Here is a 13,470-nt window from a genome sequence, read left to right as displayed (position 1 = left end):
TGTGCCCTGACCAGGAATTGAACCCAGGACTTCCACACACAGGCGATGCTCTACCAACTGAGCAAACTGACCAAGGCCTGATATAACTATTTGAAGCAGAAAAAAAAAAGCAACCAAAATCATCACATGCTGAAAGTGACAAGCCAGAACAAATACACGGATACGGCAGGAACACTGCCAGAGCAGGGGGAAGAAGGCACATATAAGAGATAGATATAAGACTCAATACTTACAGTAGGGATGTACTGTAAGGAGACAGTGAGAAGCAGAGAAGAGAGGGATGGGAGGGAGAAAGGGAAGGGAGAGTCAAGTGGAAGAGCAGGAAAGTGGAGTAAAGACAGGTTGGAGAAAAAACAGTAGAGTATCTACAACAAAGATCAGCAAAACCTGAGTATTAGAGGGGAAGATTCACCCTAAGGCTTTGCTGACAGCAAGCTAGTGTGGCTAAGGAGAGTTAAGAGACTTAAGAGCATACACGCTGAAGGGAAGCAGTATAGTTAGTGCTTACTAAATACCCATGTGTTTCCCTGTGGGCCCCAGCCCTCCTTGCAGTCAAGTTGGGGTCATGTGACTTATTCTTGCAACAGGACTTTGAAAGGCTGAGGCCCTTAGGGACTGCACTGCCTCTGTTGCTCTCTTGCCCTGATGCAGAGCAGTGCATGTGTTCCATGATGACCTAGCAACAAGGAGTCATCAATATGCTGGGCCACCTATGGCCAGGGGCCAGGATGCAATTGAGAAATAGACCTTTGTTGTTTTAAGACACTGCATTTTGGGGCTTTGCCTGTCTCTGTGGAGTTGCTTGCTCTAATATGCTTTGTCATTTATTAGCTGTCTGATTTGGGACAGATTACTGAACTTTCTGGACATCAATTATTTTTCCTGTAAGTGGAAATAATAATAGCACCCATCTCACAAGGCTGTTAAAGGATTAAATGGGAAAGTGTACAGTGTTAGGAACCAAGTATTTAATATGTTAGCTGTTGTTGTTGTTATCACTATCATTTACAGCAGGAATTGATAAATTGGTTCTTCAAAATGGGCAGCAAAAGGCCAGGGAAATGTCAATAGATGACTGCAGGGCTGAACCAAGGAGATATTGTGGAACACTGTAACAGAAGTTGTGGAATCCAGACAGTGAATTAAGAGCACTGAAGATATAGATGCAAATATCTCTGGCTAGTGAACTGCCAACTCTCTGTTACTGGAAACACTGGTTGTTGAAACCAAGCATCATAAGTACAGGTTAGCTTATAGAGATAAGCTAGTTATGAGTAGTTGCATATCTATAGAAATGATCACTAAACATCCATCATAATAAAATAAGTTATGTTTTATATAATCCTTTTTCCAATATCTCAATTTAAGTGGCCATATAAGACACTAGGTGTGTCTAATATTATTGACTTATTGGTTCACCCTTTCAACCATTTGGTCATTTAAGGGTCTCTGCATAGGGACTCTGGGGCTACCAGCTCTCTACCTTATTAGGATAACAGGAGGATGATGGTGGTGAGCCTGTGTGTGCCCCTGTGCTGGGCTGGTGTTGGAGGTTGTTATATATGAACAGAGCATATGATGAATGCAGGGAAATTGGTGGTACAATTCTCCCCCCTCCCTTCCCTCTTTCTTTCATTTCCTTTCCTTTAGAAAAAGTAGCACATTTGCATTTAGTATAAAAATAACAGAGGTCTTATTGAGACTAATTTGAGTGCCCTTAGTGTACAAATTTTTATTTTATTTTTTTTTACAAATATCAAATTGATTTTTGAGAGAACAAATTGTCTAAGTTACTCCCAATCAGTGGTGGCTACAAAATTTCTGTTAGGAGGGGACATCAGTGGTAATGTGGATGACAGAGTGTATTCGAAGCTAGATTTTCATAGCACTTTACAAGGAATTGAGAAAATGTCAACTTTCTAAACAAAAGAGGGGAGGGTATCCTTTTTTTCAGGGGGTTAAGCCACCCAACCTCACTTGATGTGGCCACAACTCTCAAAGACTTACTATTTTGCTCAGTCCATTCTTTTAAAAGACTTTTAATGTGCATCTACTATATGCTTCAGATATATAAAGCTGATAAACTGTCTTTGAGACAATCACAGCCCAGTAGACACTGAGGATGAGTTGCACAACCACTGGGTCCTCTCAGTACTCAAAATCGGTGCTAAGTTGTCATAGGTTCCCTCTTTGCTCTGGCTAAACAGAAGCAGTCACAGGGATCTATCTGCTAGTTACAACTTAATGAGCTAAACAGTGGGACCTCCTCGTCCACCACTTGTTTCACCACTTAGTGTTCAATGCTTGGACACACTCTAATCCTTAGACAAACTCCCCTCTAATAGGCTTTCCCATCTCAGGTTAACTGAGGGATCCAGGATGTCTCTTTTCTGGGCTAATCAGAAACCAGCCAGCTTCACTGGGACGCAACCATTCTCATCTGATAGAATACTTTTTTACCCTTAGACCAGCTGTTTTTACTTGGTTCTTAAAAACAAAACAAAACAACAACAACAACAAAAAACGGCCATTACTCAGTCCTGACCTGGAATCAAGACCCCTGCTTTTCAAGTGCGTTCTGGAATCTGCCTCTGCCCTTACATTTACTTCCCAGTCACTGGGATTTGGAGGCGCGGCTGGAACCACCGCGCCCAGACCTCGTAGAGGGGAGGTAAAGGTGCATTCGTGATGGGAGGTCCCGCTAGGACACGCGTGCCAAAATCCTTCCCGGCTGCTGGTTCAACTCACGATGCGACGGCCGGAGTGTCCCAGATTGATGCAGATGGATCAGGTCCGCCTCTTGCACTTAGTTCTTCAGGAGTGGCGCGGTGTGGGGGTGGGCATAACACCCTTCGGAGTGGGTCCCTCTAAATGAGGGGTGTGGACCGGGCTCGCGGGCCCTTGCCTGTGTCTGAGCAAGGACCACGCCATTTTCCCCGCCTTCCTACACCCCGCCCCCCCCAGTCCCCGGTGTGACCACTTTTGATCCTGCTCCAGACAAAGGCAAACTGAACTCCAGCAGAACGAATAAGAGGATCAGGTTGCTCTCTGGGCCTCCCCCGCCCCACGCTTTCCCCCTTCCCCACGTGACTCTGGAATTTTTGCCAAAGCTCGAGTCCCTGGGTCCATTTTCACGCCGAGCAAGGGAGAGAGGGGGGAGCGGAGGGAGGCGGAGCGTGTGTCCTTTAAACGCGGGGACCCAGAGGGGGCCCTGTCTGACCGTTTCCGGGCTCTCTGGGGCGAGTGGCATTGAGTTCGGGGGTTCTTTCCAGCCCCTATAGCTCTTTTCTTCGTGCATTTAACGTGATGGCTCCTCCTCCACTCCCGTAATCACCCCTCGAGCCCGCAGCCCAGCCCGCGGCAGTGCGGAGGCGGCTGTTGGCGTGGAGCGAGCCGCTCCCCCGGAGCTCTCCTCACCCAGGCGAGGAGTAGGGGCGAGAAAGTAGCAGCCGCGTCCCCCATTCCGCGCTCGGGTGTTTCCTCGGAAGCTTTGGAACCGTCTGCGGCAGGGAGTGCAGCCCCAGGCGGCGCCGTGCGGCCGCAGCGCCGCCGAGTCCCGGGAGCTGCCGCAGCGCAGCGCAAAGTTTCCTGCGAGCGGCCCCGGGCGGCCGCGGTCCGCCGAGCCCAGTGGCCCGCGGGGCGGTGGGGGGGTCTTTCCCGGTTCCTGGCGACCCCCCTCTGCCGACGTGGAGTGTCGAGCGAACTTTCAAAAGCTGCTCCAGACTGACCGGCGCGGGGATCTCCGCCGTGAGGGACCCCGGAGCGGAAGGGTCGGAACTGAGGGAAACGCTGGGAAGTCCGATCAGCTGGTGACCCGCAACTTTCCGGCGAGACCGCCGCGGAGAACTGCGCTTTGCCTCGTCTTTCTTCTCCCAGGCTCAGCCCACGTTGGCGCCCTGCTCCGCCGGAGAGCTGGGCAGTGACTGACTTGAATTCCCCGCCCACCCCAGCGCCTGCCGGGCTGCTGTGAGTGTGGCTCTCGGCCGGGCCAGCGCTCCTTTCCCGGAGGGACCGCCCGCCGTCCCCGCCCTCGGTGCGGGTCCGGGCGCCGGAGCCCGCGTTTGGGCGGAGAGCAGGCTTTTGGATGCGGACGGCTGGGCTCCTCCAGCGTGGGCGCTGAGGCGGCGATGGGTATCTTCCAAACGTGCATCGGGGTGGCCCTCGCGTTTGCAGTCTTGCCTCATCATTCTGAAGGTGAGCGAGCGGCGCAGTGGGTGTGTGTGTTCTGTTTCATGAAGCCAGAGCGTTTACGGTAGTGTGGGTCGGATGGAAGTTTTTTGGGGGGATGGATGGGTGGATGGGAATGGGCTGTTTCTGCAGAGATTTCTGCTCTTGATGGTTTCGCATTTGGATCACAGCCGGTCTCCCGCCTCCCTCTCTATCCTACGGGCATCTGGGTGGGTGGGTGCCCGGCTGAGGCGGCATCTCTGAAATTGGGTTCTTTTTTTCCACTTCCCCGCTGCCCCCAATGGAAAGCAACTACATGGAGCGTAGGTGCGGAGCGAGCAATTGCTCTTCCCTTTGTAGAAATCCTTCTGCTCCTATGAAACATACATTCGGCACCTTAAAGCCCCTGTCCCTCCCCCGCCCTCCTCTTCCCGGTGAGTTTACCCGTCAAGTCCGGTGAAGATTTTACAACTAGTTGGTTCGAGCATGTTCTGGACGTCCGCAGTACACTGGCACCAAAAGGAATCTCCCGAGTCCGGAGAGACGCGAGCCTGCTTGCCCCGGAAAGCAAGTAGTTAATAAGTTTAGCTCATTCTCTCACTCAGTCCTCTGCCTCCCAGTTTTCCTTGGGGGCTCAAGCCTACGTGGAAAACCCCGGCGCTGGGGGAAAGAAAGAAGGAAAGTGTGGGAATTGTCGCCATGATAGCAAAAACATTCTGGGTGCAGGGAAATGAATGAATAATTAAATAAAGATCTCGGGGGATGGCGGGCCCGGGGAAGCGAGGCGCCTTGACTCCCACCTGCTCCGGAGAGCCGGGAGAGGCGCTCAGCTAGCGTTTAGGAGCGGGAGGGGCGGGAGTCGGCAGACTGGGAGGAAGACGGCTTAATCCACAGGACCCGGCTCTCGGCTTCCCCTCCGGGCTCCATTCATTATTCATTCAGCTGCGGAAAGAAGAGTTCACCTGCCCCGTCGCAAATCAGAGCCACAGCCTCGGCGGCGGCGGGCGCAAGCGGGACGGGGCGCCTTCTCCGCGCTGGTGCCGGGTGGGGGCGGCTCGCGGGTGCAGGGCCCGGGCGCGGGACCAGGGGCGGCGGGAGGCCCCGGGCAGGACAAAGCGCTACCTTGGGTCGACCTCCATCCACCAGGGCAGCTGCCTTTTCCTTACTAGGTTTTTTTTTTTTTTTTTTTTGTGGGGGGGGGGGGGCGTGGCGTGGCCTTGAAAGTCCACGCACAGCTGTGGGGACTTTCCCGTGGGTAAAGGTACCGCCTGCCCTCACTCTCCCGGGAAGTTTGTCAAGTATGTTCTATTCCCGTGAAAAGCACGTTTGGGGCCTGGGCAGCCTTCCTTCAAACAGGGTATATAACCAGTAGAAACATGTCTTTATTGTATATGTGCGTGTGTGTGCATACTTTATAAAAATAAACTTACAGGGCTTAATTATGATTATAAACCAGATGGGAGAGTCGATCTAGGCCACCCAAATCTGAACTTGAGACTTAGAAAAATTACGTTTTCACTTGGTAGTGGCAGTTTCTTATTCAGAATCGTATCCCGGCAGCTTGGAAAACGTGCTGTCTCCCCGCGATAGCTCACCAGGGGGCAGTGGGAATGAGGCAGTTTTACAAAACCAAATCTCTTGAATTACAAAAGCCATTATTATTAAGAGCCTGCAGGGTTCACTCTTTGGAAGACTGGTTGATATATTGGGCAAAGTTTAAGAAACTCCAGTCTTGATGGAGGGGGTGGAGTGCTGGGCACAAGGGGCGCTATTTCTCCAAAGATTATTTGGAAAGTTTGCTTCTTCAGAGCCTTCTAGAATCATTTTAGAAATTGGATGATAGATGTCTGAGAGTTTCATACAGATCATAATGATGCTTATCAGATAACGAATGAAAATGACATTATGGAGCACATATTATTTGACTGGCACTATGCTAAGTAAGCACTCTATATCCTTTATCTCATTTAATTAATATCCATCCTACAGCCAAAAAATCAGTTACCAGATGAGACCTTTGATTTGGGTGTGTCAGGGTTTCTTTTTCTCTTAAAAATAAGAGCATTGAGAGTAAGGATGAAAAGCTTAAGTATCTTAGCAGTTGCCTCAAGTTTTTATTAGCCTTGGCAATGATTTTTAAAAATGGAAAAGAAGCGTTTACATGTGCGCTGCTTTTGGTGTGACATACTCTGTGACACTTTTGCTGACCAGGCCACATCAGAATGTACTGTTTTCTTCTCAGTGCTGAGAGAGAATCTCATACATGTTTCCAGTACACCAGTTAATAATTTTGCATTTACTGTTAAAGGTGTGGTTTCTGTCTTCCTCACATTGCTGTGCACTCACTGAGGGCTTAGGATGGATCCTAGTTATATCTTCGCTTAGCTATTATACAGTAGCTGCTGAACAATATCGGTCAAATGACTGAGTGTTGCTAATCACATTGTTTTGAATTAAAGTGGACTGGCTTCCATGAAAAACTGCTCTATGACCTTGAATGAGCTACCTAATTTCTTTGGATTGTGGTTCTGTCATTTACCAAATAAAGAAGTTGGACATATGATAGCTCTTAATATACTTTTACTCATCATCCTGCATAGGGGAAAAAAATTAGTAGTTGCTGTCTTATTTTGTGGTCAGTTGCAACTTTCTCATTCTGAATTTTATTTTAATTATTAAAAGAAAAATGAATTATTAGCAATGATAAATTACATTGTCTTATATTGCTACACTGACAAACTACTATGATTAGAGAACTTAATAAAATGAAGATGCTACAGAGAAACTTCTAGCAAACATGGTGGCTTTCTGAATCAGAAAAGTTCTGCTGTGGCATTTTCTTGAGAAGTGCATCTTGGGTTATGTTGAGATGGAGGTCCTGTGAACTTAACGCTAGATACAACATGTTTAGCTTGGGGATAGGAAAAGATTATTGCATTGGTGGTTAAGAGTGCTGAGTTCTAGTCTGTGTTATATCACTCCCCATGTGACTTCCACCAATTCCACAGTCTTCCACGCTTTTCCTTTAAGTGACATTAATAGGATACACTGAAAAGGATCAGTTTGGTAGTATGTTTTATTTAAGGTGTATCAGCATATTTGGTTCCACTCTTGGCTGGAGAGTCCCTCTGTGTAAGACTCAATGCTTAAAACCCAGTATTAAGGGAGAGAAGACATTGGCTGGGAAAATAGTCTATCTCTTCATTCTTTCATTCCACAAATCATCATTGAGAGCTTATATATAAGGTTATTTTTGTTAGCATGACACAGACATAAAATAATAATACCTGTCCTTAGGAGTTTAAATATCCAGAAATCATTACCACAAAGTAGCAGTAAGGTTATGTACCATTGGTCCATGGTGGTTTCCCAATATTGAATAATTGCAACTTGGCATCTTTTGGCTTTGGCAGCTACCTGCTAGTGGAAATAAAGGGGTTTTGTATAGTCATAGGGTCTTAATTCCATCAGATTACATTTCTTCTCTGAGGCTTGGATTCTGAGTGTTACCCACCACGTATGCATTATTTAGTGAGGGCACAGATATCTGTATTCGCTGTTATGGACTTGCATGGCAGTATCACTCAGTTTTACTCAGGTACAAGTAGTTATAAAGCTTTCCACCACATGGCTCAGGAGATGGGAGGGGGACTTCCACATAGCCAAGTTAGAGCCGCATGCCAAATCTTAGAATAGTTCAAAAACAGTTGTTCATTTCATTTTAACTACTTTATTAATTGATCTGAGCTGTCCTGTCAGTCCAGAAAATGATTCTGTTTTAACTATTCCACAGTATACAAGCCATGTGCTGAATTATAACACAATATAAAGCTCAAAGATTTAAATAGCAACTTGTGGGTACTTGTTCCTAATGAGTTATGTTTTTGTGATACCATATTCTCCAATTTCTTCATCTCTTATGGTTATATCTGCCACAATTTCTTTGAACAAATGGGTCTGACATTCTGTGGTCCTTGGCTTTTATTTCTCTAATACTTTATTTATCAGTAAATAGGTTGTGCAGATAGGTGCAAATTATATCTCAAAATTTTCTCTGAAAACTTTAGATTCTATATAGGAGTACATTATAATGTGCGAACGGGCTCAAAAGCAGACATTTACTTATTTTAATAACTATGAAGTAACATTTTGTCTATGAAACCTGCAAAAAAGGAACCAACCACTTGGGAGGAAGGTCTTACGATCTCAGCTTCCTTCTTGGTGCATGTATTGACTTCACCCTGCAGAACTTCAGGCACTTTCTCACAGAGTGTTAGAGATTAAATTAGCTAGTATCTCAGCTGCATTCAGTGCTTTGAAACTGGCAAAGTTCCTGGTAAGAGAACTCTAGCTCCAGTTGTCTGATTTTTCCTGTTCACCTTGAAGAAGGTCTGTTTCTCCTTCTAGATGCACACTATCTGTCAGAATTCACCTGGAGAAGTTTCCTTTGAAGTTCAAATTGAGTCATATATTTAAACCTCAGATAGAGTTGCAGTCATTCCAGTACTCCTTAAAAAAAAAAAGTAATGCGTGGAGTGAGTAATTTTGTTTTCCATATTATGTGAGTTGACCAGTGATTGTAAAGGCCTCTGCTCTAGGTCAGAACCTAAAGCTGTCCCCCCCCCAGCCAAAGCCAGCAAACCTCCTGTCTTCATCTGCTGGTGTGAGTGAAGCGTGTCCTAGTGTGGGAGAAATATGCTTGCTTAGAGGACTGCATCTGGCCATGGGTGGTGATAAATGTTTGATAGGACTGGCATCACTGGAATGCTTTATTTTCTCTAGAGAGTAGAAACGAGGTTTTGGAAGCCGCGTTAATGGAGACTCATTTGTGCAGTTGCCTTCCGGGTAGAGCCGTTCTGTTTTAGGAAAGCCCTCAGAGGGCAAAGCTTATTTCTTTTGGAATTGTACATCATGGAGTGACCCAAATTGAGTTATTTCCTTTTCCTAATGGTGGAATTTAGCAGCAGTTACACACCGTTTTTGACTTGAGTCTCTAGCAAATGTTTAGTTTGACCATGTGTGTATGTGGGTCCATGCACTCAGTGCTGCTTTATCTTTATGTTACAGTGAGTTCATAATGTCCACCTAAAACTTTAGAAAAAAAAATTTTTTTTTACAGGGACAGAGAGAGAGTCAGAGAGAGGGACAGACAGACAGAATGAAGAGAGATGAGAAGCATCAATCATCAGTTTTTCGTTGTGACACCTTAGTTGTTCATTGATTGCTTTCTCATATGTGCCTTGACCGTGGGCCTTCAGTAGACTGAGTAACCCCTTGCCTGAGCCAGCAACCTTGGGTCCAAGCTGGAGAGCTTTTGCTCAAACCAGATGAGCCTACACTCAAGCTGGCAACCTCGGGGTCTCAAACCTGGGTCCTTCCACATCCCAGTCTGACACTCTATCCACTGTACCACCGCCTGGTCAGGCCAGAAATGGGTTTTGATATGAGTACTTAGATACTTCTTAAAATACATGATTTCTTTTGGAGCTTGGAAAAGATACTGGCTTTTGTGAGGTAACGCTATGGGGAAGGGCAAAAAAATTGTTTGAGGATAGCCTTATTCTAATAGTTAAATTTTTTGTTTATTTTTTCAAGAGAGAGGAGGGGAGATAGTGAGACAGACTCCCAAATGTGGAGTCTACCTGGCAACCCCTGTCTGGAGCTAATGCTCAAATCAACTGAGCTATCCTCAGTGCTCAGGGCCAACACTCAAACCAGTCACGCCACTGGCTGCAAGAGAGGAAGAGAGAGAGAAGGGGGAGAGGGAAGGGAAGAGAAGCAGATGGTCACTTTTCATGGATACCCTGACTGGGGATCACACTTGGGATGTCTACTCTGCAGGCTTGTGCTCTATCCACTGTGCAAACTGGCCAGGGCCTTGTTGTTTATTCTCAAAGTTAAATTTTGTTAGATTGTACCTAGGTGATGATCTTTTTTTAAACATCAAAAGTAATTGAATATGTTCATTTAATTTAGAAATTGAATTGTTTTGATATTTATTTGAACTATATAGGATTTTATATGCAGGGTGAGACAAAAGTAGGTTACAGCATGAGTATGCCAAACAGTTTACTCTTGTATTATTATTTATTAATTGCTTTTTTTCCATACAAACAACTGTAAACCTACTTTTGCCACCCTGTATGAATATATATCCTTTTCTATGACATACCATAGACTGAAATACTAAGTCTTGGGAAGTGGATTTCAAAGAGAAAAATAAGTCAGTCAGGAAGAATTACTTCACAAGGTTTTTAATCTCAATTTATTTTTTATTGGAATGTCAAGGGCACAGAAGTTATTTTAGTAAGTTTGCCCACAGAGATCTTTGATTCAAACCCCAAGGGTAAATAGTCATCTCATTTTCTTTGAAGATTATTCTTAATTACATTATTGGTGAATAGGGTTAGATGAGTCCTTTCCTCAGAAGTTAATATTTTTGGGACTTCATGAATGGCCTATTCAAGGGCAGGCCTGTGGTACAATGTGTCCTTCCCTCTTTGGACACCATGTGTGGCGCATTGTCCAGACACGCTTCTGCTATTTCAGTCCATTTTGCAGCATTAGCTTCTGAGAGAGTAGCTGCTAGCATACTACCCACATGTTTCTAGGTTAAATCAACACCTATTGGGCTGTGAAAATATAGGTTGGGAATGCGTGTGTATTTTTTTAAGTGAGCATTTGTAATTTCACATCATTTTCAAATAGAAAGTTTAGAAAAGATTTATTTTATGATGCACTAGTTATTCAGAATATATAGGCAGGCTGTCCCATTCAAATTCAGCCTTCTTTTCTATTTAGAAGCAAATCATCTGTTGTTTTTTATTTGGTGCTTAATGAGTGGAAAATATAAAGATGTATCAGTTTATAGCCAGCCCATTCGGAAAAAAAAGCTTGAACACAAAAATGATGAAAAGAGTCTTGGAGATCCGGAGCTCAATTTAAGAGTTCTTTTCAAATAACTGCAGTCCACACCACTCTCCTGTAAAATGTTTTAATATCTCTAAAGAGGAACATACTGTGTTAAAGGCATGAGGTGGATAATCAACCAGATACTTAAGTGGATGCCTACCATGTGAATAGTTGGGGAAAACAGAGTAGAAGGCGTCCCTGTACTAAGAGACAGGTAGTGGGCTAGATGCAATAGCTCCACATCCTCAGCAAGGCTGTCACAAGGAAGTACACAAGAATGAATTTCCAAACCTAGGATGCAGGCACAACATGCTATGAGTTTAAGGGAGAAAGGCCATAATCTGATGGGCTGGAAATCTTCATGAAGGAGATGGGATCATGTTCAATGAACTTGAATAGATCAAATGTATATCCTGCAGTTAACACAGATGAGCAAAGGCCTTCAGATATGAAAGCATTGTCCCAGGATCCTAAGTTGACCTCTTAGGTTGGACTGTAGAATTTGTTTAAGCAGAGTGGCAGAGAAGCCTGGATAAGTAAATTGGGCCTGGACTATGGAGGCTTTGCTGATTTATCACAAGTGAAAATAGACACTGTATTTACAGCATGCCATTATAAATGCATTTATTTTAAAATTCAAATACTAAGTTTTAATGAAGCTTTCTCTCATGTGTGTCCAAGAAATCTTGTTTTGGTGTATGGGATTATTTCCCCAGGGGGTGAATGCTCAAGTTTTTAAGTTTTTGGAAAGTGCAGTTTGCTGAATACGATGCCTATGAACACAGTATTCTTCCAAGTGTGCTGGAGCAGTGCCTGTTGGTTTATTATGCATCCCTTTTAACTCTTCTTTTGTTTTTCTCCACAGGTGCTTGCATCTATCAGGGTTCCTTGTTGGCGGTAGGTCATTCTTAATATTTTTTGATTTATTTCTTTTGAGTGGAAAATGCTTGACTGAGGTTACTGAGTGAGTGAGATGACCCTATCATTTTAAAATATGTTTATTTTCCTTCACAGTGTGAGGATTATTCCTCATCCTGGCACAATCGTACTCAATTACTTAATACCTTTTTCAGTGAATTAGTTCCATTTGGATACGCAGGTATTGGAAGAGAAGTTCAAACACCCAAAGCACCATTTGCATTCCATGGCTGTCCTTTGTGTTTTTTCAATCAGAGAGAAAATTAGATCCTATTCTCTTGTCAGATATGAACTAGGGCACAATTTGTTGCATTTTCTTCTTCTATTGAATCCTCTCCAATAAAGGTATGATTATTAAATTGAGTACAATATAGAGGGTTCTTGACTATTGATTTAAGTGATAAATTTAAGATTTGGTAAACAACAGATAGATTAACATTTTATTGCTGAAACTTTGCCATAGAGAGTAGAGCTGACTAAATTTAAGGTCAGGAGGACTGGAGGGGAGGGGAGAAAGCTGAGGCAAGTCTCATGCATTTCTTTTCATTAATAATGTACTATGGTGCATAAAATAGTGTATTAAAACTGTATTGAAAAAACCGTCTATGCTCCATCAACTCTAATAAATGGTGTGACAAGTCATTCTTCACTACTTTTATTCTGGTTTAATAAATGCTATAATAAAAACAGAACTGAAATGGTTGGAAAGGGTTTGCTCATTTCCATCACAACTCACTATTGACATATGTGATATTAATAAGTCATCTTGGATTATTTCTGTGGTGTTGAAATAGATGAGAAATACTTGAACTATCCAAGAATCTAGGTAATTGCAGATATTTGTAAATAATTGTAGATAACAGTAATATTCTTGAATCTGAACTGTATGTAATATAGTTACTAGAGATTTGTGGGACTTTTTTCTTCCTTATATTTTTCTATTAAACAATCCAGAGAAAGACATTTTCCCTGTCTTTCTCCTTCCATGCCCTGAAAAGCCTACTTTTCCCTCTGTTTATTCATTAATACATTTTTGGACTCATTTTAAAATCGATGTGCTCTAAAGTACCTCATCAGTTTTGGGGATCTATAGTAGCTATTATAGACAAGTCAGTTATAATGTTAATACAAAAAGAATTGCTTATTGTATAGAGTGCTTCATAATTTTTCAACATTTTTTCATAGCTATTGATCCATCTGATGCTTACAATAGACCAATGAAATAGGCAGGCCACATATTAGTTTATGGCTTTCCCCTTTTTAATGAAAACCAAAACGATGAGAGAAAGGTGAAAAGAAATTTGCTAAAGGTAATTGACTATTAGAAACAACCCATCTTTTTTTCTGCCATTCTGCCTTTATCCTAAGAAAAGTGGCTAGACTTTCATGTTTGATGTTGTTGTTTGCTGCTGTACATTTGAATATGAAAGCATCAAGTACTTGGAGAGGCCAGTGCCATCAAGTTCAAGGTGA

At 43.7% G+C, this 13,470-nt stretch overlaps 1 protein-coding gene across 1 annotated transcript in view; it reads left to right on the top strand.

Annotated features, from left to right (window-relative positions):
• The first annotated feature begins 4,069 nt into the window (after positions 1 to 4,069).
• Positions 4,070 to 13,470, top strand: part of FRAS1 (Fraser extracellular matrix complex subunit 1) — a 514,100-nt gene continuing 504,699 nt past the window's right edge. Inside the window, exons 1-2 of the mRNA XM_066279180.1 lie at positions 4,070 to 4,194; positions 11,945 to 11,976. Of these exons, the coding sequence (XP_066135277.1) occupies positions 4,128 to 4,194; positions 11,945 to 11,976 (99 nt within the window). The 5' untranslated portion in view covers positions 4,070 to 4,127. The remainder of the gene's footprint in view (positions 4,195 to 11,944; positions 11,977 to 13,470) is intronic.

This window comes from Saccopteryx bilineata, chromosome 5 (assembly GCF_036850765.1).
Source record: "Saccopteryx bilineata isolate mSacBil1 chromosome 5, mSacBil1_pri_phased_curated, whole genome shotgun sequence".
In the NCBI taxonomy this organism is placed as follows: Eukaryota; Metazoa; Chordata; class Mammalia; order Chiroptera; family Emballonuridae; genus Saccopteryx; species Saccopteryx bilineata.
Note: the sequence above shows the minus strand (reverse complement) of the source record. Positions and strands in the feature narration are given on the sequence as shown.